This window comes from Stigmatopora argus, chromosome 13 (assembly GCF_051989625.1).
Source record: "Stigmatopora argus isolate UIUO_Sarg chromosome 13, RoL_Sarg_1.0, whole genome shotgun sequence".
Lineage (NCBI taxonomy): Eukaryota > Metazoa > Chordata > Actinopteri > Syngnathiformes > Syngnathidae > Stigmatopora > Stigmatopora argus.
Window position 1 is genome coordinate 8,474,646 of NC_135399.1, and position 23,874 is coordinate 8,498,519.

Consider the following 23,874-nt stretch of genomic DNA (forward strand, 5'->3'; position numbering starts at 1 on the left):
GTGTTGACTCAGGTGTGTGTGCGCGCAGTTGGCAGGTGTGTCCAAAGCGTCGGTTTCAACATCGGCACCATTTCTTTGCCTGGTCTCCTTCCCCTCTACTCCACAGACTTCTCGCCATGAACCACCTCTGAGAGGTCAAGCAGTCCAGCATGGATATCGGGGGTCTAACCACCGTGGTGGCCAATTCCGCCTACATCAACGCCCGCGGCAGCATCGACGGCTCCAACCCGACGGCGGCTCGCGACAAGAAGTACAATGCTCGCCTCAAACTGCCTCACATCACGGTGTGCGAAGGTCTGAGGGACACGCTGGACCTGGCTTTTGATGGCGTCTGCGTGGAGCAACCCATTGGCAAACGCCTTTTCAGGGAGTTCCTGGACACCAACCAAGAATACCACGGGGCTTGTCGACTGTGGCGGGACATTGAGGAGTATGACTTGGCAGAAGATTCGGATCGAGCCAAGAAGGCCTCCAAGATTGTCCAGCGCTACATGGACTCTTCGGCCAAACACTTCTGCCCGTTCCTCTCTGAGGATACCATAGCGAAGGTGAAGAAGAACCAGGAAGCTGTCGCCGACGACTTGTTTGCAGAAGCCCTGGCCGCGACTCTGGACTATTTACGGGAAGCGCCCTACGTCTTCTTCATGGAGAGCATGTATTTGAAAAGGTTCCTCCAGTGGAAGTGGCTTGAGATGCAGCCCATGGACGCCGACTGGTTCCTGGACTTCCGCGTGCTAGGCAAAGGTGGCTTTGGCGAGGTGTCAGCGTGTCAGATGAAAGCCACGGGGAAACTATACGCCTGTAAGAAACTCAACAAGAAGCGCCTCAAGAAACGGAAAGGCTACGAAGTGAGTTCTCATTTTAACCATCATTGTCTTGTTGACAAAAAGTGATGTATACTCTACACTATGTAATGCTCTTGTCACAATACTCAAGTATTCAACTCCATTTAAGTACTCAAATACTTTCTTAATACTGCTTAAAAGTAAAACAAAAAATATTTTTTTAATTAACTCAGTGATCGTAAACTCTTTAAATGAGCTATTACTTGTAGACATGGTTCATATTCGCTGTCAACCCTTCCACTTCAAATTGGTTTGAAAGTTTCGCTCCACTAATGGCAACACATGAGGAAAATGCAATGATATCCTCTTGCTAATCAAGAGTAATGTGACCTCTTGGTCAACAAACACTATTAAAGGTTGTCCATTCAAATATTCTATCCAAATACAAGCCTTCATCTTCGATACTCTGGTATTTTTGTCACCCCTAATAAGTAAGTTTTCCAAGCAGGGTTTGAATTACATCACCACTGCAGCGGTCAAACATGCTGACTACTGAGCTAATAGGCCAGTGTTGCATTTTCTTCTTTTAATTCATTTGAAGACACCAATTTAACACTATACACCTTTATGCTATTCACGTATCTTCTCGATTTATTCTGGGCAAAAAGTACCAAACACTCCATTTCTAGCCAATTCTCTACCTTTTAACAGCAATAAACATCAACGGTGCTGAAACCTGAATTTTCACAACTTCGGTATTTTATTGTTGATCATTTTGACAGATTTGCGAATACACTCGCACCTCAGAAGCCTTCACTCACACCGTCAATGTCACCTAAACAGCCATGTGAAACCTTCAGCGCCTAATGCCTTTTCAGCTTTTTACTGCTCCTGCTAATCATATTTGTCCCTAGCATAGGCAACAGTATTAAACTAAGACAGGGATAGAGTGATTAGTGGGGGCTTTATCGAAAAGCTCCTCTAAATGGAACTGCTTGGCATTGTTAGATCTTGCCCTTGACTTAAAGGCCATTGATGACAAAGTGCTTCCAACTAGTACCTACTAACTCTTGGTTTCTTCGTTTTAGGGCGCCATGGTGGAGAAAAGGATTCTGGAGAAGGTCCACAGTCGCTTCATTGTGTCGCTGGCGTACGCCTTTCAGACAAAGGAGGAGCTGTGTCTGGTTATGACTATCATGAACGGAGGAGATCTCAAGTAATTTCAGATTCAGAGCAATTTAGGACGCCCACTCAGCTGAAAATCGGTTGGAATTTTAAATAGATAAAGGACAAAGTCAAAGGCATCTGAGGCTCGCAGTGTTGCTCGTTTTCTGCGCAAAGTAGTTCAAAAGTTCAGTTGGTGGTTCGTAATTGGAAATTTGAATAAATTAAATTGCACATTGAACTTGTTGACATAAATTGCTTAAATCTGAACTAATCTTTGTCCATTGAACTGGTTTAGTCTTGCAGTGCAGCACCGAACGTTCATCATTAATAGCTGTGTGCCGTCTCTCTTCTGTGAAGATACCACATTTACCTGGTGGACGAGAACAATCCGGGCTTCGACGAACCCCGAGCATGTTTTTATATCGCTCAGATCGTTCAAGGCATGGAGCACCTGCACCAAAAGAGAATCATCTACAGAGATCTCAAGCCGGAAAATGTGCTCCTCGACAATGACGGTAAGCGGACGCGTTATCGCCATTTGAAATGTTAATAGTCATTGAGGTGTCCGTGGATAGGAAACGTTCGTATATCCGACCTGGGTCTGGCCGTGGAATTGAAAGAAGGCAAAACGATGACTAAAGGCTACGCCGGAACACCGGGTAACTACTAACTCCACGCCCTGTGTGGAAAGTGCGTTCGATAGACCGGAATTGACTTGCGTTTGCATCTGGCAGGCTACATGGCGCCCGAGATGCTGAAAGGGGAAAAATATGACACCTCTGTTGACTACTTCACCTTGGGCGTGACCTTGTTTGAGTTCCTTGCCGCCAAGAACCCCTTCAGGAACCGAGGAGAAAAGGTTTGCTGCTCTATTTTTGCTTGGGCGAAGCGCAGCCAACTTTAGCTTTGTCTTCTATTCAGCTTGAACGTGAAGAAATGAAAGAGCGAATGCTGACCCGGGAGGTGATTTACACCGACAAGTTCAGCGAAAACGCCAAGTCCTTGTGTGATGGGCTGCTGGCCAAAGAAGTGGACAAGAGGATGGGTTTCCAAAATGGCTGCTGTGATGAAATCCGAGCGCACCCCTTTTTTGGTAACATCAACTGGAGGAAGCTCAATGCAGGTACATAAGAGTTTATTCTTTTCATGTGTGTCAGCTCATGAAAACGTCAACGGCAGCCCAATGAGTTCAATGTTTTTATGAAGCGGCCAACATAATGGCCCGGGTCGACTATGAATTGGACGGTACTCTGCCGGACTTTTGGTCGCCCGTAAGGTTATTGATAATTACCATTTAAAATTGTTGCTCAAATTCCCTAAATACAAACTGCCAATTATTATTTAGTCATACTTCATGCCCTATTAATAATTAGGCTAAAGAAAAGCTCCAAATTTCCCGTACTTTTATTGTGTTTTGTTGGAGAACTTGTTAAGACCCTGACTGACGTCCCTTCCTAAGGGGACAACTCATGTACGTACAAACTTATACACTCACACGTCCGCTCAGTGAAACTGCTCAGGGCCATTGTTGGCTTTTATTGATGCGTAGACCGTGTTGTTTTACCTTGTTTGGTCGCCGCACGTTCTCTGCATTTTCAGGATGCAATTAACTTATTTTAATTAACGATTTTCAAATGATGAGATTCCCCCAAACTAACATCGTGCCCTGCGCAGGTATCGTGCCGCCACCGTTCATTCCCGACCCCAAAGTGGTGTACGCTAAAAGCCTGGACGACGTGGGCGCCTTCTCCTCGGTCAAGGGCGTCGGGCTAGAAGACCCCGACAAGAGCTTTTTCGACGAGTTTTCCACCGGGAACGTCCCACTCCCCTGGCAGGAGGAGATGATTGACATGGGCATTTACGGCGAGCTCAACCTGTGGGGCCCCGAAGGCGGCGTCCCCGACGACCTACGCCGAGAGTCCATTCTCGAGCGCCCCAAGTCGTCCACCTGCTGCGTATCCTAGTGCGTCCAATTCATTTTCAAAGGAGAAGTTTCCCAGGTGGGTGTTTATTCAAAAAATTGTCGGAATGATTAGCAATGAAATTGAAGAACATGAAATAAAATTCACATACATATTGAGAATTCCCAGTGAAAATTCATGTTTTAGTGAATGTTTCCTGGCAAATGGATTGGACGTCCATCCCCGTCAAAGGCATTCCAGACCCTCCCACTGCAAATTGAAAGTGGAAACATCTGTTTGTGTGCTCCACTAAATTAATAGAAATGTTTTTTTAGTTGTTTACCCTTAAAATTAGGATGATGAGTAAAACAGTACGTTAACTTGACTTATTCGCGGAGTATGTGTCGTGGTAGTTAGTAAAAGAAGACAATTGATATTGATCATTTAAACCAGGCGTTGACGCCAGTAGACGTCCAACCTGTTTCATTCGCTTTCCAGCGCTTTCAGAATTGGGTGTCTATTGCTGTTAACGGTATAGAGAGAGTATGTAGGGAAAAAAATTGGGCAGGTTAAAAATGTATATAAATTGTGTTAAATAAAACTCAGAATTTGTGTGGAAATGTTTATTTTTCGGGACTGTGGAATTAAATTGAAGCATTTTATTTTTAGTAAGTTCGTATTACAAATATTTCCACTTTTAAAATATTTAGAACTTGTATAGTACGCCTCTATTTGGTGATTTTATTTACAATCCTGTTCTTTTAGCCCGGGACCTTTTTTGGGGAAATAGAAAGTATTTAAACTCCTTGATTTTCAATGTTCCAGCTTTATTATTTGTGATTATACAACTTTTTGCAACAAGTTCCAACTCAAATTGTAACTTTACTCCCTCCCCACTGATATTCCAAAGTAATTCCTCTAATTTTAACAGTAAATATTAAATGAAACAATATGCTTTCAATATTGAAAGCACAAAGTTAATTGAACAAGTAATTAGTAGTTTATTTGATCATTTATTAACAAGTATACATTTTTGTTTACTTTACATCTTATTGACCTTGAAAAAATGCATTTCAAGGTAAAAACAATTTCAAAATGCGATTGGTCGTCGGTAAGTGGATGAAAAATCCTCTTCCCCTTGGGTGGAATCTGGAAGAAAAAAAAAGTCAAGGGAGGCATATACCAAGTCAAACATAAAAAAACACTTGACTAATGTAAAAAAAAAAAACTAAGTTGGGTAATTTCTATCAACATCAAAAGGATACTTACCAGGAAGGGCCTTCTTCCCATAACGTCTCAAATGCAATGCTTTTTTTCTTCCCAAGACAACGCACTCGTAAACGCAACAAACAAATTTAAATTAACTTGGATTAATATATACAGACACTCAAACATACGTTTAATGTAACTTTACACAAAACTGAATTCTAATTTTGTTGTAATCTTTTGTTACCTTCGTTTTCCGGGTTGGTGGTTTGCCACGCCTCCACCCTCACGTTCGCTATCGATGGGCTGTTTGCTGTTGTACTACATATTCCCTTCAAAATATTCTGAAAATGATTCACACAAATATCCTCACAATAGGATAACCCACGACCACTTGCCTTGCCAACGAGAAATAGTCTTGTAGTACATTTTAGCGATCCACTCTTTTACAGCATCAAGACTACAAAAATGGCGACTATAGTACGTCATCTTCCAAACATGGTCATTGAGTCGGGAGGACAAATCACCTCCTATGGGCGTGGTTACGCCCATTGATGACGCGGGTGCTTAAATTATGCACCTGCGCAGCATCTCGCCCCTTGGCGCAGCCATTTGCATGCCGTCGGTCGAACGACTAGCACCCAAACGAGGTAAGCCCTAGACTAGAGCAATTTACTGGCCTATGTGCATTTTTAACACCCTACCGGGAGATTTTTTTTTAGGAATCAATTGAGCCAAAACGCCAACAAATCTGTTAGTTTATTGCCAGGTCGAACACACCGTCGACATTTGAAGTATGGGCTCCTTGGCATGTCACTAGCTAGCTTAGCATTAGCCTCACGACATTTGACTTCAAAAGTATTTTGTCCGTATTCTCTCCATTATTGAGTCGTGGGGGAAGACTTCATTTTATCAAACAAAGCCGATATATCAACGGTCAGTTTGCCAGGTGAAGGTGTGTTGAATGTAATGATAGTTTTCACTGCGATTACTAAACGCCCTTTTCCCAATTTGTAATTCTGTTTTAAAACAAAAATCATTTATACAAAAATTGTCAAGCCGACTTTCTGCAAGCTTTTAACATCAGTCTGTATATTGAATCGCTTTGTCTGGAAAGGGGAAATTAGCACCGAGCATTCACTAACTTATTTTCATTCTTTATCTTGATCATTTACTTGAAGATTTCTCTTTCCTGTAATAATTGTTTGCACTTCCCAAATAGCTTGGTTCAATCAAGATGCAGCTATTCCCGTGTGTCCAGAACCATGCACACCCTTGAGGGGAGAGGAGACTGGGCCAAGGTATCAAGGTAATACTAATGACCAAAAAAACCCACCTAAACACATCTGTTGAATCTCCAGTCTCTGTACAGTGGGACCTTGTCATACGACCGCTCGTCATACAAAATGCTCGTCTTACGGGGGAAATTTCGATCGAATAATTCCCCCTTTATGCGGTCAAAATTTCGTGATTCGACCAAGCCAGGTCTTTTTTGTATATCTTTCGTGTATAACAATATTTACGAGCACGGAACGAATAATTCAGACAAGTTCCTCCTAGGACCAGGAAACGCACAACGCGCATGCAAAAAGAGGGCTTTCTGGGTAATGAAGTATACTCCTGCACACAACACCCGTAGGCAATGGCAACCTTTCTCAGAATAAAACTTCATTACCCACAATCACTAGGTGGGAAGCTCAGCTATGTCATTTCCTGTTATTCTTTCTTAGGAAAGGTCCCGCCATCGTTCCTTAAAGACTATTTCTCGTTGGCAAGTGGTCGTGCGTTATCCTATTGTGAGGACATTTGTGTGCATCATTTTGGGAATATTTTGAAGGCAATACAACAGCAAACAGTCCATGGATAGCGAACGTGAGGGTGGAGGCGTGGCAAACCGCCAACATTTTATTACTATTAAACCACTAGTTATGTGCTACTTTGTTAATAGATGGCGAATTAGAAGAAATAAAACATGTTTTCCAATCCAATATCCTGTTTTTGGTGTTTTTCAGAGGGCTGGAACAAATTAATTTGTTTTCCATTCATTTCAATGGAAAACGTCCGCTCGAGTTACGAGAATCTCGTCATACGAGCTCATTTCCGGAACGGATAAAGCTCGTATCTCGAGGTACCACTGTATATGATAACTTTTGCACTTTGTTTTTGCATGCACCAGGTCCATGGTGATGTCCAGACCCTGGAGGACCAGGTGATCTTCCCAGGTTGCCCACTTGAAGATGATGCATCGTCTCTGAACTCTGCTCTGAGGTTAATACCGTATGTTCACGCCTATTTGGCGCATCGTTTCTTACGCCGCAGTGTCAGTAACGAGTGCTATTTCTGTATTTTAGGCACGCACTATTTCGTCAGACGCTTGTATAGTTCATATGGATTAAGATTGAAATGTGATAGCGCTGGCTACCAGAAGCAGCTTATTTCAGGGTTATATTGTAATGTATCCAAGTCAAAACATTCCAATCTCATTATTTTATTGACTAAAGTTGCAATTTACTAACCCCCCTCTTATTTTATAGGTGATGTCCCAATCCCTAAGGTGAGGAGGATTTCTTTTTTTTTTCCAATCAGAAATTTCAATAAAAGAGATTTGAGTGTCATTTGTCTTTGTTAAAACACTTGGAGAAAAAAGACCCCAGACCCTCAATGGTCTTTTTTCTTTTTTTTGGTGTTTATTCTAAATGTTGCTTTTGTCTACAGGTGGAGAACACCAGCTACGCCAATCAATGTGATCCTAAGTGTGCAAATGTATTTCTTTGAATAAAAATTAGAAAATGTCATGTTGCTTGCATTCCTTTACTAGTTCTATGAAGAAAAATACATGAGTATATTTCAAAGGTTTTATTTTCCCACAATATGGGGTATTTGAGGTGGTGTTTCCATTGATGAATCTTTTCTTGGCACTGGATGGAATTCTGGCGAGAAAAAAAAAAAGAGGGTCAAAGCACAATAGACTAAGTCCAACATTAAAAGAAAATAGACTGGAGGCCAGTTAGGTCAAGATTTGACCAAAAAACACTAAGGTTTTACCAACATCAGAAGGACCCATCTCTCTTCAGATGTGGTGGGAGATATGGAAAACATACTGGATAGGGGGTGTCAAAGGCTGTGTCACCTTTCTTTAGCATTGATTTGGTAAACTTGGGTGGACCTTGAAGAGAAGCAAAATAGAGTATTTTTAGTACACATGACATGAATATAATAAATCAAATAACCTGAAAAACAGGTCTTACGTCATACACGACTTCTTTGGTCTTGTAGATTTGGACAGCTTCCACCATCTCCGTGGCTTTAAACCTCTGCAAAACACCACAGCATGATTATGTCATTGCTTATTTAACCATTTTGATGCACAAATGACTCACAAAGCTCTTAGACGGAGGAAAAATGGTTGTTTAAACGAGTTAAAAATCAAAAGGTCCAAGCCCTGAAGTCTTCCTTTGGGAAGGGCAAAGGTATATACGTATTCTAGAAGTGTACTGTTTATTCCTTACACCTCCACTTGATGGCACTAGTGTGAGTTACCCACACAGGATCTTGCTATTAAAAATCAACGCCAACCCAGTTAAAGTGTTTTCATTCAAAATTGGAGTGTATCATGATGCTAAACAAGCTAATTTAGGAAAGCCGTGAACACTGGTCGCTGATATCTAAACATTACTGTGACAACAAAATTTCCCGAATACGGGAATAATAAATTTATCCAATCCAATTACACGGGTAGAGGAATTAGAAGCTATTAAAAAAAGACTCACTTTGCCGACAAACTGCTCCTTTTTGGCCGTTATGGCCACATTCTTGATGTTTCCCAGCAGTCTGTCCTCGTTGAGGGACTGAAACACACAATGGAAGGGTTTCTTTTTAAACATTAAGAGCAATAGGTGACGCAATGTAGCCAACTTGCTAGCAAACATTTGTGTTTGCATCCACGTCGGGGCTACATCACGCCAATGAAGCACGCTCCCGTCAAAAAGCACTCTTAAAATGAGAACAGGGGCTAAGAAATCCCCAAAAGACAAAGTACCGAACGCGCTGCATTGTCCTGGAAGAAGTTTGTCGGGTCTTTCTTCGGGAAATCGTCAATTCTGAGCAGCTCAGCAGTCCAACGCGCACAGCCTCCGGCTCATCCGCCATTTTGAAAAATGGCGGCGTGGGGGCGGGTCTTTTGAACTCTGACCACAGCCACGCCTCGGCCACGCCTATTACACATAGACACAAAAAAAGACATCGTTTTCATCATAGAGTGCATTAGTCAGGGGGCTGGGGCTGCTAATACTTTGAGGTTGGGCATTAATACTTCAAAACAAATACATTGTTTTCATAATAACGTACTGTAAATACTTTTTGGTTGGGCTTTAATACTTTAAGATACAATATTGCACATTATGAACATTGCGGTGACATGCACTTCAGTGTTTGTTTTTGACTTCTAAGGTTACATACTTGGATATGCTTTTTCAATTGGGATTCATTTGGCTAAAGCAGGGGTGTCAAACACCCTTGTGCAGTTTACATCCAAAAATCAAGTACGTGATTGCTGTCAGTCCCTGAAGTTCAAACGGATTGGACAGCTATCGCTGTCAATGGCACTGAAATATGAATTTTCACAATGTATGTATTTCATGGTTGATCATTCTTAAACATTTTTAAATAAACGCTCACCTCAGACACATTCACTCATGCCGTTTGCATCCGGAAAAAAAGGGAATGATTGGACGTCTATCACTGTCAATGGCGGCCAAAAAAAATGAATCCATGACCAACTCTTTGGCTGCTGATCCTTTAGCCTGTAAGCATTTTCTTCAACAAATTAAAACAAGGTATAGGACGGGACAATAAAGTTTGAAAGGCAGACAAACATTTTTTACAAGACATTCCAGTTATTAAGGGTTAAAATCAGTAAATGATTCTTATATTTTCCCTAAAATGTGACTTTTGGTGCAATTGGCGGTTGTCACCCATAGTGATAGGCTCCAGCACCCCACGCGCATCTTTGTGAGGATGAGCCGGATGGAAAATGAACTATTTTCTGAGTTGTATTTTTAATTTATTTTGTTGCTCTTAAAACCATGGCTCCTTTCGACAAACGTAGGACAACATGACGTCCACCATGCTCTTGATGATGGGCGCGGGAGGGTGCACGTTGTGCGGGTGGTGGTGCGCCACGCACATCTGCCAGGCGTCCACCAGCAAAACGTCCAAATCCTTGAAGGTGGCGCGCAGTGCCTGATCCAGCTGCCAGGAAAACCAGTCGCTATTGTACAGACTAGCGTCCCCGTCCAAGGCCTGAGGGTTGGCGGTGCGCACCACCACCGCCGTGTCCGGCGCCCGCTCCAAGAGTCGCAGCACCGCCCGGCGGATGAGGCTCAAGCGGCGGATGTACAGCTCGGCGGGGAAGGTGCTGAAGTGAGACCAGATGCTGATGGCCACCACCGCGTTGGGCCCGCCGCTCAGGCCGTCTAACTCGTTAGCGATGTAGCGCAACTCGCCGGCCGGCACGGCGGTAAAGCGGATGGGCGGGCCGTGGCAGCGGTACTGCAGCAGAATGTTGTGGCTGTTGTCCACTGCCATCAACGGGCCCACCTTTTTCTGACTCTCCAGGCTGAATTCATTTATTTCTGCGGGGAAGAAACAGTCGTCAGCTCCATCGATTTGAAAAAGGTGGAACGTGCTGGCAAATATGCCAAAAAAATACAATGTTTTGCATCTTTAATACGGCATTACCATTGTTTAGAATCACAGAATGTCCAAAAATGGGAGAAAAAAGCTCATTTTGAGAGAAATGAATGTTGAAAAATCTATTCCAATACAAATGGAAAGAAAGAAATGTAAAGTGAAGAATTTGAATTTAAAAAATGAGCTCAACACATATAAACAAAAATATTGATACAAATGTAGAAAACCTTTAATAAAAATTGAAATTAATGAATAAAAGTTCAAATGAAAAAATGTTCCAATCAATAATGATTCAAATGACTTAAATGTTGAAATAAATATTGGAAAAATTAAATAAGAATTTAAATAGACAAAAATCTAACATGCTGAAAAATAGAAAAACAATGACATCAACTAAGCACTGAAATCAGCAAATTGAAATATATGACCAAAAACTGAAATAATAGAATTCAATTGAACCTCAATGGCAACGAAAGATGAGCAGTCAAACTCCCCGTTTAAACCAGTTGGACGCCTATCCTTACCAATGGCCAATCATCCAAGCCCAATCCAATTTTATGAGATGGAAGGACTCACCTGGAAGCATGGTGAGAAGGTACTCAAACCACTGGCGCATGGTGGAATCCCCGTACATGTTGATTCTCTTGTTAGTCAAACAGCGAGTGACGGCGGATGGCCTGTCAAAGTGGCGCATGGCCAGGCCGTCCAGTGGACTCCAAGAGCCCCGGTAGTAGTACCCCGACGTGGCCAACTTAAGCGGATTCAAATTCCAGCTGCCGTTTTCCACTAGATTAACAACAGACAAAAACTCCCGTGAATAACGAGCAAAGAGAACGAGTAACTCACCCGACGATTGACGCTCGCTACCTTTCCTGGAGGGCAGCACTTTGATGGTGTGCGTAGCCAAAGCCGGGATGGGAACTTTCACGTTCACACCACTGATGTCAAAAAATCAAAGTCACAAAGGGATAAAAAACATTAGAATCCAACAGAAAGACAAACCGTCATTTTTTGATGCCAGAACTCGTTCATTCACTCTCCTCTGCACACCATAGATAAAAACTAAATGTCTCATGTTCTCCGTGGGATGGTACTCGGACGTTTGGTCGCCCGGACGTTTGGTCGCCCGGACATTTGGTCGCCCGGACATTTGGTCGCCCGGACGCTTGGTCGCCCGGACGCTTGGTCGCCCGGACGTTTGGTCGCCCGGACATTTGGTCGCCCGGACATTTGGTCGCCCGGACGCTTGGTCGCCCGGACGCTTGGTCGCCCGGACGCTTGGTCGCCCGGACGTTTGGTCGCCCGGACGTTTGGTCGCCCGGACGTTTGGTCGCCCGTACGTTTGGTCGCCCGGACGTTTGGTCGCCCGGACGTTTGGTCGCCCGGACGTTTGGTCGCCGGACGTTTGACAACATGACAGAGAGTTTACTGTTGAAACCAGCTCTCAAAATTATATTCATGAGAGAGAGAGTTTAATATCTAAATATCTACTGTTGAAACCAGTTGTCAAAATTATATTCACCCGGGCGACCAAACGTCCGGCGACCAAACGTCCGGCGACCAAACGTCCGGCGACCAAACGTCCGGGCGACCAAACGTCCGGGCGACCAAACGTCCGGGCGACCAAACGTCCGGGCGACCAAACGTCCGGCGACCAAACGTCCGGTCGACCAAGAGCCTGGTCCTGGAGCCTGTAGTTGGCTGGGATAGGCTCCAGCACCCCCCCATGACCCTTGTGAGGATAACGGGTGTCGGAAAATGAATGGATGAAAAGGACTTTAAAAAAAACAACTTGGTGGAAAAGTCAGGGTTAGGGTCAATCAAGCCATCTTGAAAATTGTGGGCGTGGCTAGGAAGTAAATTTGGAGCCATTTTCCTACACGCGGCCAGTGAGCTACACGTCGCCCCAATTTGGCGAGGCCGCCACCTCCGCTCGGCGTAGCCACTGAATTGGCCGGCGTCGATCCACGACGGGAGACGAAGGTACGAACCTCTGAAAGAGCAAAGCTTCCTTCTTGGTGATAATTTTTTTGAGGTACCCCCCTTTGGCGTGGTTGATGCGGGTGTCGCAGCCGAGCCCTTTAGGCTTGTAGCAGTACCAGGGCTCGCCGGTGCGGAGGTCGGTGTAGTTGCAGAGCGGGCCCCGGTCTTGCGGGAGACACACGTTGCACTCCGTGGTCTTGGAATAAAGGCCCGAGCGAAAGAGGCTGACAAAGAAGACGCGATCGGGCCGCTTCTCCCTCAGGCGCCGGAGCACGGCCACCGCTTCGCTGGAGTGGACGGCCATCACCTCGGCCTGAGCCCAGCCCTCCCACAGCAGCGGGAATCGAACGGTGTAAAGTCCATTGCCGTGGTCCAGCACGCGCCCCGCCACGCCCGCCTGGAGCTCTCGCCAGTGCAGGCGAGCCAGCAAGAAGTCGCCGCCGTAGCGCTTTGGTCGCCCCTTGAAGTCGTGCATGTGGACCAGCGCTTCCAGCGTCTCGCCAACGTGCCGACCCCCGCCGTTTTGGGAGGCGACGAGGGAGACGAGGCTGTGGGCGGGGTCGCTGGTTTGCGACAGGGTGCGCGGCTCCGAGCCCGAGGGCAGCCTGGGCCACTCCATCAGGTCCAGGAGTTCCCGCTCCACCCGCGCTTCCGACGGGGACGCCGGCCGGCCAACGTAGGAGCAGAAAGAGCTATTTTGGTGAAAGGTCGGCCGCTGTCGAAAAGGGATGGACTCGATCTTGTTCTGGAACTTGTACAGCACCGCCCCCGCCTGATCCTTCCAGTTCTGAACACATGACGTACATGATAACAGTCAACATGTTTCGCGACTAGCTAGCTAAATTAGAAAAACAATGAGATTACGTATAACAAAAAAATGCTTTAGCCATTCTTTTAATTTTTTCTTCTTCTTAAACCTGGGTTAGAATTTAGCTTGTTGCAATGTGATTTGTTTGGTGCATTGCATTTTTAGTCACACATTCCTTCATGTTAACCTTGGGGGTTTTCTCACAATAGTGCTACATTGTGTTCTTTATTCCTCATCATATTTCGACACACTGACTTTCAGTCAATATCAAGGGTTATTTGATTTAGTATTCCTTTCAACATATTCCCAAAATGATGCACACAAATGTCCTCACAATAGGATAACACACGACTACTTGCCAATGAGAAGTAGTATATACGCCATTCGCACTGACTAACGGGGAAAAAACACTGAAAAAAAGCAAAATTGTTTTTTAAATCAAATAAAGTTGTTATTTATTTACTTTAAGTGTATTTAAGACAATAAATTGAATTGAACGGCTTGATAGTTAAAAAGAAATTTATATATCTTTCTGAAATGATGCCCTGCGATTGCCTGGCAACCAATTCCGGGTTTACCCCGCCTCCTCCCTTTAGTTAGCTGGGACCGGCTACGGCACCTTCATGACCCTCGCAAAATGTAAGAATTTCGGAAATTAATCACCTGGGGCGATAATGGACAAATAATTGTTCAAATGAGTTCAAATGAAAAGAATATAGATCATTAATCCTTTGTGTGTCTGGAAAGAACAACATTGTCTCACCTCCTCATTTGAAATATTTTGCAGCAGGAAGACCAGGCCAAACAGGGTGAGCGTGATGAGGCCATATTTCAAAGCAGTTCCAGACCTCATAACGGCTGTGACCGTTCGGATTATGTGCTGTCTCCGCAGTAATGATGTCTTCACGTGACCTAGGACAAAAGAGTTTTCGCGTCAATACACCCAAAAATGCAATGTATTCTCCTAATCAAGTCGACTCCCCCCGCCCCTTGACTTCCATAAACTACAAAATAACCTGACACCCAGTTATCCCATTAGCTTCCAGTGACGGCGATAGACGTCCAATCCGTTTTGAACCGGAGGGCCAATTCTGGGTTGTTTTCTTCACTTGAATGTTCGGTACCCATTTTCGTGTCCCTTTAGCCCTACACACTGTGTCCTTGAGGACAAGTAGCGGGACGGGTTGAACTCAAGTAAAGTACGTTGACATTGCTTGATTTAAAAATATATATATATTATCTTACCCATGCTTGTGGAATGTCTGCTACAAACAAACCGGCCAGGGGAAGTCCATGGCCCGCTAAGGGCAAAAAATACAACTGTCCTCCTTTATTATGAATCTTACGACATCCAAAGTGTCCACATAAAGACTTCATTGTACGTATACACGCTCGTTTGCGTGTCGTCAATTGTGGTGTCCTGTTTTGTTTGTGAATAGCAACTATATACGGCTAGATGTCAAGATGGGGAGATGGCGGCGTCTATACGTGGTGGCCATCTTGCATCAGAGAATTTCCCTGCCGGGTTCTAATGTAGTGGGCGAACAGGTTGGTTTATATCAGGCGTATTCGCATTAACGTGGCAAATATTCAGGTCGCTGTTTTAACAAAATATCATAACATTACATTATTATTTTAAATGACTAAATATGAACATAACATACAGGGACGATTTGTTTTTATATAGAAAAAAAATGTGAAAAGTACTCTACATCTCCATACTGTATGATACATAATATGAATAAAACAAAAATGATAGAAAACGGGGTTATATTAATGGACGGTTCAAACTTGAAATTGATTGGATGTTTGAATTTTGTTTACTAAAGTTAATTAAAATTAATCTCTCCTCTCTCATCAACTTAATTCATATGGAAGTAAATGACCATATTTGAAAACTAAAAAATGTATAACCACAATTTACTTTTACTACATTTTTATAACTGGCTATTATCTTGATTTTCTTAAATATCATTTGACACATAGGTTTATTTTCACCACTGACCACTAATGCACTGATCTGCTTTTTATTGCGGCGTAATCACATCATCATTAGCAAGAGGAATAAGATCATATTAAATTACCAATAGAGGTAGAAGAAAGGTAATACAGTAGTAAATGCAGGCTATTATATGACCATATGCGACTACTGCTTTCACATAGTAAAGCACTCAAAGTACACGACCCACAAAAACTTGGGCATAATTGGGTAACATTTCAAGATGAAGCAAAATGTGCTGTAACCTTTACTGTTAAACCAAAAGCTAAACTTCCTCTTTCAAATGAGAATGAATATAATATTAAAAGAAAAAATAAGTATATAAAAAACGATTGTATTGGCTGATAGCAGAGGCCGAAATCGGAATTGGGAGCAAAAAAAAAATGGTATCCACTCAACGCTAACTATTTGCTCATGAAATAAATATAAGTGCAGTTTTCAGTCAAGCCTCGGTGGGCTAATCTAACATTCTTCCGGTGCGATTTTGAATCAGTGGACGTCAGTTTGGTCGTCTTGGGTTTGCGATGTGAACGACTCCGCGGCTTCTTCCTCCTCCCTCTGCTGCAGGGAGGTGGCGTACCGCTCCAAGAGGCTGCAATCGCCGCTGTCCGCGTCTCGCTCGCGCACCGTCACCGCGGAATCCGCCGTCCCGCCGCCCAGGAAACTGTCTTCCGGAGCCGCCTGCTCCTCGTCCGTCCTCGTCGTCGTCTGGAAGCCGGAGTCCGGAAAGGAGACATCCGTGGCTGGTTGTTCGATGGCGACGCACGCCGCCGCCGCACTCGGAGCGGAGGTGGGAGCCAGTTTCTTCTGGACGGATTGTTGCCATTGCTGCATGGACTGGACCTAGCAGGAGCAAAAAGTAGTGCGGGAATATACTTTGAGCTGGCGTGAAAAATAATTGGAAGTTTTGTCATAACGTGGGGAACACATTAGGGCCATTTGGTTTCTGCTGCCTGTTTTCTGACACCATTCGTAGGGCTGCCAAGATTAATCAGTTGATTTAATATGAAATAATTTTTTATAGCTCAATATAATTAACTAAAGAAACATTGTTGAGCTACAAAAAATTCTGCGATCCTTTTGAGCCTCGTATTGGTAAATCTTTATTTTGTATATTCTTCATTATTGAGATAAAAAGTAAACATTCTCTTTGTTAAACATTTTTTTAAATGGGAATGTACACCAAGTGCTGTCTTTTGTAGTTATTTTTTATTTAAAGACTAACAATGTTGGCTGATTTGCTTACGGTTTTCTTAAAAACTTTTATTCATTTATTTTTCCATTTTATGAAATATATTTTTTTATGCAAAAAATAGGATAAAAAGGAATTTGAAGCTTACCTGTTGCCATAGAAACCTGACCGCTTCCTCCTGAACCATTCTTTGTATTCTCTCCTCCTCACACTGCTTTTGCATTCTGAAAATCAAAATAAATTTTAGTGCGTCCTGGTACTGGCCCATGCTACATTACTACTACCAGGTTTCAAGATCATCGCTTCACAAACGATGGACGGGTAGTAGTTCAAAGTTTGTGTCCACATGAAGAACAACAACAACAACAACAATCTAAACAGTAATTTGACAGACCTTCAGCTTGAAAAATATCACAATGCTCAAAATGTATGTATCATATATAAGGCCATATAGGGTTATGCGATGTTAGAATTCCTAACAAAATCGACAAAAAGCTCCAACTGAAAATATTTTTTGAGTGAAAGTGTATAAAAATTATATTTAAAAGAAAACCGAATGAAAAGATATTGAATTTAAAGGCAGTAATTTCGTTTTTGTCCGATAGATTGGACATCCAGCACTCTCAAAGGCATAAGTGAAATAACTTTTAAGTTTATTTATGATCTTAGGCCAGTGAGGGTTAGTTTTTTTAACCGTGGCTTTGGCGATTTCACAATTTTGACTTCAAAATGCAAGCATGAAATTTTGTCTGTTTTTCTCCAATCCCACGGCTCGCTCGATAAGGTTGACCAAAAGCCTCCTGTATGCGTACCTCTCCACTTTTTGCGTCAAGGAAACAATGTGATCTTGCATCCGGCGCAGTCGAATCTCACTGCGGACCTCTCTGGCCTTGGGATGGCAACAGCGAGTGTACCTTCCCCTCCACCACGATTGGATCTTAACAGCTGCTCTTGTTGCTTCCTCTAAACTTCTGGCCAAATTGACAAGCTCCAAAGCAAGTGTCCCATTCTCTTCTTTTTGGTCTGGACGCTCTGGCGGCGCCGTCGCCGTCGTCGTCGGACGCCTCGGGGCCAGCGAGTCGGCTTCGAACGTCTCCGTCTCGTCTTCGCTCTCCGAGTGGAAAGACTGCGGTTCCAAGATAGGTGCCGAGGAAGTCAAAGACTGGGACGATAGCACGCTGCTGTTCAGTTTGTCCTCGTCCGTCTGCACGTCTTCTAAAAGAAGCTTTTCCTCCCCGTGCTTTGGGCTGCTTATACACGGTAGGGAAACGCTGGACGAGTCATAGCTCACCCATGTATTGAACTGCACTCCACGACCTATGTAGGAAAAAAAAAAAAACAAAGCAAGCAGATATTTAATTACCGATGGAGAACGTACTTGTAAATTAGTAGTAGAAAAGCTTGTAACTTTTGGGTACCTCCCGATATAGTAATCAATATAAAGGTCATGATGAAGATTTTTTCACAATTTACTTAGAATTGGTTAAGAAATCAATCTACAATATACTATACCGTTCACGATTGGATAAGATCTTGATACTACTTTGAGACCATTGTTGCGATTTTTGCCAAAACTCACCAAAACTACATGTAGCATATCAATTCATTTCTGAAACCTCTGATGAGCTTTATCAGCACGTGTCAAAGTGGCGGCCCGGGGGCCAAATCTGGCCCGCTGCATCATTTTGTGTGGCCCGGGAAAGTAAATCATGAGTACCGACTTTCTGTTTTAGGATCAAATTAAAATGGAGTATAGATGTATATTAAATTTCCTGATTTTCCCCCTTTTAAATCAATAATTGTAATTTTTTTAATCATTTTTTCTGTGTTTTTAGTTCAAAAATCATTTTGTAAAATCTAAAAATATATAATAAAAAATGCTAAAATAAACATCGTTTTAGATCTATAAAAGCTGAATATTCAGGGCTTTTAATCCAGTTCTTTTAATCCATTTATTAAAAAAAATCTAAATATTACATCTAAAATGGTCCGGCCCACGTGAAATCAAGTTGACGTTAAAGCGGCCTGTGAACCAACCCAAGTCTGACACCCTTGCGCTAGTCTTCTAACGTTAAGGGTTTCAAATAGCACCAAGTTGGTAAACGAATGTTTAAAATGCAGTGCTTATCTCGCTCTGTCAACGGACTACAAAGGGTTTGTATCCGATTCGTAGTAAATAAAAATCCGAAAATTTAAACTGATGAACTCATCAAAGTTGGTGATACATCGGTCTTTTCTTGCCTCTTTCCAGGTCTGATTGAGCGGCTCCAGACGGCGTTGGTGTGATATTCTTGGCCTCCAAAGTGTCACCCTGTGACAAAATATCCACGGCTAGTTGAGTGGGCCGGGGAAGGCTGGGACATTCCGCTTGCGTCTCTTCTAACAACTGCCTTTGGTGAAACCTTTGGAAATGAAATGAACATAACTGAAGGTTGCAATGTGCAAATGTAACGAAAAATGGTTCTACCTCTGCTTATTCAAGATTTTCTCCAATTTGGCATCTTCCGCCGTCACCAATGGCGACGACGCAGTTCGGAGGCAAACGGTGGAAAGGTATTGAATCAGTTCGATGTGCTGGCCAGGTCGAAAAGAGCGTCCTTTTCCTTGACTGTACAGCCACTCCGCTTTCAGTCTAGAATTGGTAATAAAACACCAAAAGAAGCATAGAAAAATGAATGTGTTAACATCTGTTTAACCCTTTAATGCCTAAAATTATATTTAAAATAGGCATAAGGACTTGGAGAAATCCCTAAATAAATGAAAATTGTATTAAGTAGTAAATGCAGAAACTTTCAAAATGAAAAGACCATAAAAAGAATCATAAACATAGAAAATTAAAGTAGATAAAATAAATAAAAAATGAATACATACAGCATTAAATGAGGAATTTATTAACAAATTAATTTCAAATATTTCAAATGTAGCCTTTCCCATTTTTTGTTCTATTTAAAAATGTAATTTTCTATAGATAAGTATTTTTTTTTAATTATAAATATTATGTATTAAAGTGTTCCCCCAATGCTTTGTGATGAATATTTGTCATATGCAAATTGGGCTATGAAGGGGTAAAGAACAATATGAAAGTGATTATTTCCAAACAATGGCAGTTTACTATTATACAAAGCTTTGAAGTATTTTTTAGTTAGTAGTTTTGTTTCATTTGAATTGAACTAGTCAGATCAATGGCAAAGTCCTTTGGAAGTGATTTATAATTCACAAGTTTTATTTTGTTTGACCTACCCTTCTTTTTGGGACACCACAAAGCCATCCAACACTTTCAGGCTAAGGCACCAATTCATCACGTAAGGCCGGTAGTCAAAATGCGGGAGTGACGGAGTTGGCATCACACAGGGATTGTTCATGATAGACAACTGCTCCAGCTCGTGAAGTAGAGCCAGGTGCGCCACCTGTGAGCAAAAGTGAACGTGACATCTCGGTATACTTCCTCACCAATGAAGGAAACAAGGTCTACTTACTTCAGTTAAATCCATAATCTCATTGGATGCTAACGATAGGATTGAAACATGGGCGGGGAGGGTGGCAGGTACCGTGCGGAGCGTTGTTATGCTGTTGCCATGCAAAAGAAGTGTCTGTAAAATGGACGGCAAAAAAGATCCCAAGATTTGTCCAAAACATCTCACTGACTGATAATTACGTCATCAAGGCATTGTTTTAAATAATGAAAAGGATCACACACACCTTTAGAGCCATAAGTTTACTTAAATCACCAATGTTCGTTATGCTATTGTCAGAAAGATCCAAGTGTTGAAGGGAAACACAGTTGTTCAACTGCTCGATAACCTGCGGCCACCCCCCAAAAAAACAACTTTAGTGGTTTGAGGTATTTCTATTTCTGTACACAGTAGTCACAAAAGTTTCACCTTAATTGCGTTGCCCGACAAGTTGAGCCATTTGAGGTTGGGCATGTCCCGCAGTCCTTCGATGTAGCCGATACTGTTATTTGGAAGATTGAGAACTTGCAGTTCTTTAAGCTGTGACACGCCCATCATCCTCACTAAGCGATTGCTGGCTACAGACAGCTGGATACGAAGAACAAACATGGAAGATGACAAATACAGTATATTTACTTCAGAGGTGAGGCCTCTCAATGTACCTGCTGAAGACCCAAGTTCCTTTCTAGATGGTCCAGTTTCATGATTTCATTTTGGTCCAAAATGAGAGTGTGCGTTTCCTCAGAGCAGATGAAACTGGGGTCAAGCTTTCGCATACCCCGAGCAGAAAGATCCACCACAGGCCCTTTTGGATAAAAACAGTCAATTGCTTAACAATTCATTTAAACTAGGAGGACTGGCTTTGAATGTTCATATTTCAGTGCCACTGAAACCACGAAACGTCCATTTTGACTGGAAGTCGAAATGAATGTGAATGTCCTGAAAGTATTTATTATCATTATCATTATTATTTTGTTATGCTAATGCTTGAGTGAGGAATAGATACAAGGCTCTTTTAGAGACGTCGTTTACGCACATTAAACTAGATAAGCGTTCTTTGATTCTTGAAAATACTGTTGTGGAATTTGAAGTGTAGTCACAAGATCTAACCATGGGGAATGAATACACAACGGAACATACCCAAAAATATTATTACAGTACACCTCTATGTGCGTTTCAGAATAATAAATATGATTGAAAAACAACCTGGGTATAAAAAAACGCTATTCGCCATTATAGCTGATTCTTGTACACTAACACACTACGCTAGCTGTATCGGCGATTTTTAAAATAAACTCATAAAGGCTAACCATGCGTCAAAAAAGTTTATGTGAAAACACACACAAGCACACTTACCATTTGTATCAAATTGAAAGTCTGATACCCCCATTTCGTTGTCAAACACTCATAGAAGGTTAAGTTTCAGCTAATGTTATTGTATTTGCTGCAAACCTGAGATCGAGCAAGCGTCCGTGTACTAGAAAGAAGTAACAGACGAGCATTCCGGGAAATGTAGTTCACGACTAATGCGCTTCTCTCTGTGATGACTGTCCCGGTTTGTTGTGAAAAACTACACTTCCATCTCGTTCGCGACACGCGTGGTGCGTTGCCACCCGCGAAATGTAGCAACGGCGATAACTGTCAATTTGGCAAACTTGTCGAAACAGCTAGGAATTATATTAGTCACTTATTTTCCAAGAATAAATGAAGAATACATTTGATTAGATTTGAAAGGGCGTTCTCCGTGTAGAGAGTTGTGATATTCGAAAATGTATTTTTAAATGTTTCGAAAATGTAAATTATGATTTATAATTTAGTCCAAAATATTATATAAATCGTCAAACTTTAAAAGGAACATGCAATTTTTAAAGAAATCTAATGATTAGATTATCAAAATAAAGTGACGTACTCTTATTGCACTTCCGGTTCCGCCATCTTTCTTTCCGGTTTAGCACCTTCTCGTAGCCGTCATGAAGTGAGTTTACCGATTAAAATCAGCCACCATCTCATCATTAAAATACGTTGTATATCATAATCATCCAATTTTAAGGAAAAATAAACACATTTTTTTCAGTGACGCCTTACATTTGTTGTTTTCAGGGTCGAGTTGTGCAGTTTCAGCGGGTACAAAATATACCCCGGTCATGGCCGCCGATACGCCAGGATAGACGGGAAGGTAAATGTTAGCATTGTCCCCCTTGTTTCGCCCACTTTCTGGGCATTTATCCGAAACGTGGCGTATACTTGTGTTACGCACGCTGATCTTGGCTTTAAAGTGACAATAGACTGCTGATCGGAATGGGCCTACCCGGTTTAGGCTAATTGCTAAGTAAACTGCATTAACCAAGGCTAGCACGCGTAAAACAACTCCCGCGTTATTCACCCTATTTAATGACTTTCCCCTAGGTGTTCCAATTCTTGAATGCCAAATGCGAGTCTGCATTTTTGGCCAAGAGGAATCCTCGACAGATCAACTGGACTGTGCTGTACAGACGCAAGCACAAGAAGGGACAGTCTGTAAGTGACACATTAGTTTATGTGACTGATCGTCCGTCCACGTCAATGGCAGACAGAATCAACTCGTTCTACTGAAAGATAGTCAACTTGTAAAGTTTGTCATTAGTTTGGCTGTGGGCAATCGGCGTGCAAGGTGTCCATCCATGTCATGTGTTGTTGCCGGACTGCGTTTTGCAGGCTGGGCATCAACGCTCACTCCATGTCCTGCAGCCATAAAGCATATGGAGATCCATAGTACTGGCCAATTGTTGATCACCGATGGTCAGCCTCCAAACTCTCCGACATTTTAGTATCGGGAAACACGGCGTAGTTTCAGTGTGATTTATGTATTTTTTATTTGTTTACATTGCAATCGCTGATAAAGTGTGTCCCAACAGGAAGAAGTGACCAAGAAGCGAACCCGCCGTGCCGTCAAGTTCCAGAGAGCCATCACCGGCGCCTCGTTGGCTGAAATTATGGCCAAAAGGAACCAGAAGCCTGAAGTCCGTAAAGCTCAGAGAGAGCAGGCCATCAGGTAAGAGTGGATATAGTAAATGTACTTAATGAATAAAAATGGAAATTGGCATTTTTGCAAGGTGAATCTTTTAGTTGAGGGTTTTCTCAAGGAAAGCATGTTTGTAGAAGAGACCACTGACAGCCCACTGTGTTTTCAGGAAAAAATAGACTATTATAGTTAATCTTTTTTCGTCTTAATCAGGGCTGCCAAGGAGGCCAAGAAGGCAAAACAGGCTGCCAAGAAGCCCGCCGCCCCAAGTGCTAAGGTAAGACAGCATTGTTATTTCATCTTACCATTGGCGGCGAGAGCCGTTCAAACCATTTGGACAGGCGAGCGCCGTCAATGGCAGGTTAAGATTCAACCCGTAGATTTGTGTCGCACAACCTGCTTTTAGGCTAGCATTTTGTGAGTTGTTTTACAACAGTTGATATTATGAATGTGTTTTCTAGGCTAACAAAGGTGCACAGAAGCCTAAGGTCGCCAAGACCATGAAGGTGAACGCACCTCGTGTCGGCGGCAAACGCTAAGGCCTGGCTCCTTGTTTTTGGTTGTTAATAAAATTTTGAGGGTGACCATCATTTTTGCCTGTTTTTCATTTGATGTGTTTAGTTGAATGTTCATTTAAATTTGCAAGCAGAGCGGCCTTGTAGGCCTTTTTTTTCAATGACAACTCACAA

General features: G+C 42.6%; 4 protein-coding genes, 1 long non-coding RNA gene and 1 other non-coding gene across 7 annotated transcripts; 4 read left to right on the forward strand and 2 right to left on the reverse strand.

The window, feature by feature from the left end:
• Positions 1-15: 15 nt before the first annotated feature.
• Positions 16-4,464, forward strand: grk1a (G protein-coupled receptor kinase 1 a). The gene is made up of 7 exons (XM_077617513.1): positions 16-848; positions 1,874-2,001; positions 2,310-2,467; positions 2,528-2,611; positions 2,687-2,811; positions 2,874-3,075; positions 3,627-4,464. Exons 1-7 carry the CDS (start codon positions 150-152, stop codon positions 3,914-3,916), a joined length of 1,686 nt encoding a protein of 561 aa, XP_077473639.1. The 5' UTR covers positions 16-149; the 3' UTR covers positions 3,917-4,464.
• Positions 4,465-5,576: 1,112 nt separating this feature from the next.
• LOC144087016 (uncharacterized) lies at positions 5,577-7,854 on the forward strand. Its single transcript, XR_013304631.1, has 4 exons — positions 5,577-5,709; positions 6,282-6,368; positions 7,236-7,327; positions 7,594-7,854. It is a non-coding gene; the product is annotated as an uncharacterized LOC144087016 (long non-coding RNA).
• Positions 7,855-7,900: 46 nt separating this feature from the next.
• nxpe3 (neurexophilin and PC-esterase domain family, member 3) lies at positions 7,901-14,999 on the reverse strand. Of its 2 annotated transcripts, XR_013304550.1 has the most exons (11): positions 14,787-14,999; positions 14,305-14,453; positions 12,742-13,520; positions 11,618-11,688; positions 11,327-11,536; positions 9,737-10,692; positions 9,099-9,273; positions 8,830-8,907; positions 8,308-8,373; positions 8,105-8,225; positions 7,901-7,989 (listed from the first exon to the last, which is right to left on the reverse strand). XR_013304550.1 is itself a non-coding variant. In XM_077616653.1 (6 exons), the coding sequence occupies exons 1-6, from the start codon at positions 14,788-14,790 to the stop codon at positions 10,136-10,138; spliced, it is 1,770 nt and encodes a 589-aa protein (XP_077472779.1). In that variant the 5' UTR covers positions 14,791-14,999; the 3' UTR covers positions 9,413-10,135. The 2 variants fall into 2 exon arrangements, 1 of the variants encoding a protein (XP_077472779.1); XM_077616653.1 differs by lacking the exons at positions 7,901-7,989; positions 8,105-8,225; positions 8,308-8,373; positions 8,830-8,907; positions 9,099-9,273 and having other exon boundaries at positions 9,413-10,692.
• Positions 15,000-15,552: 553 nt separating this feature from the next.
• Positions 15,553-21,808, reverse strand: cep97 (centrosomal protein 97). Its single transcript, XM_077616657.1, has 11 exons — positions 21,541-21,808; positions 20,847-20,989; positions 20,614-20,772; positions 20,432-20,533; positions 20,209-20,322; positions 19,973-20,139; positions 19,200-19,364; positions 18,974-19,134; positions 17,545-18,049; positions 16,881-16,956; positions 15,553-16,383 (listed from the first exon to the last, which is right to left on the reverse strand). Exons 1-11 carry the CDS (start codon positions 21,572-21,574, stop codon positions 16,030-16,032), a joined length of 1,980 nt encoding a protein of 659 aa, XP_077472783.1. The 5' UTR covers positions 21,575-21,808; the 3' UTR covers positions 15,553-16,029.
• Positions 21,809-22,034: 226 nt separating this feature from the next.
• On the forward strand, positions 22,035-23,775 carry rpl24 (ribosomal protein L24). Its single transcript, XM_077616655.1, has 6 exons — positions 22,035-22,159; positions 22,285-22,360; positions 22,591-22,701; positions 23,079-23,215; positions 23,399-23,462; positions 23,647-23,775. The coding sequence occupies exons 1-6, from the start codon at positions 22,155-22,157 to the stop codon at positions 23,722-23,724; spliced, it is 471 nt and encodes a 156-aa protein (XP_077472781.1). The 5' UTR covers positions 22,035-22,154; the 3' UTR covers positions 23,725-23,775.
• Positions 22,818-22,988, forward strand: LOC144087478 (small nucleolar RNA SNORA23). The gene has a single exon (XR_013304779.1). It is a non-coding gene; the product is annotated as a small nucleolar RNA SNORA23 (small nucleolar RNA).
• Positions 23,776-23,874: the final 99 nt, after the last annotated feature.

Excerpts from the sequence above, each read along its gene's own strand:
- grk1a (XM_077617513.1), top strand. The coding sequence starts at position 150 with ATGGATATCGGGGGTCTAACCACCGTGGTGGCCAATTCCGCCTACATC. Across the intron at positions 2,002-2,309 it reads ATGAACGGAGGAGATCTCAA|ATACCACATTTACCTGGTGG; the intron begins GTAATTTCAGAT and ends TCTTCTGTGAAG. Across the intron at positions 2,812-2,873 it reads TCAGGAACCGAGGAGAAAAG|CTTGAACGTGAAGAAATGAA; the intron begins GTTTGCTGCTCT and ends TCTTCTATTCAG.
- nxpe3 (XM_077616653.1), bottom strand. Across the intron at positions 13,521-14,304 it reads AAAATATTTCAAATGAGGAG|AACTGGAAGGATCAGGCGGG; the intron begins GTGAGACAATGT and ends TCATGTGTTCAG. Across the intron at positions 11,689-12,741 it reads GAAGCTTTGCTCTTTCAGAG|TGGTGTGAACGTGAAAGTTC; the intron begins GTTCGTACCTTC and ends TTTTGACATCAG.
- cep97 (XM_077616657.1), bottom strand. The coding sequence starts at position 21,574 with ATGGGGGTATCAGACTTTCAATTTGATACAAATG. Across the intron at positions 20,534-20,613 it reads TGTCGGGCAACGCAATTAAG|GTTATCGAGCAGTTGAACAA; the intron begins GTGAAACTTTTG and ends GGGTGGCCGCAG. Across the intron at positions 16,957-17,544 it reads TTGACGCAAAAAGTGGAGAG|AATGCAAAAGCAGTGTGAGG; the intron begins GTACGCATACAG and ends TTTGATTTTCAG.
- rpl24 (XM_077616655.1), top strand. Across the intron at positions 22,361-22,590 it reads ACGCCAGGATAGACGGGAAG|GTGTTCCAATTCTTGAATGC; the intron begins GTAAATGTTAGC and ends ACTTTCCCCTAG. Across the intron at positions 23,216-23,398 it reads CAGAGAGAGCAGGCCATCAG|GGCTGCCAAGGAGGCCAAGA; the intron begins GTAAGAGTGGAT and ends CGTCTTAATCAG.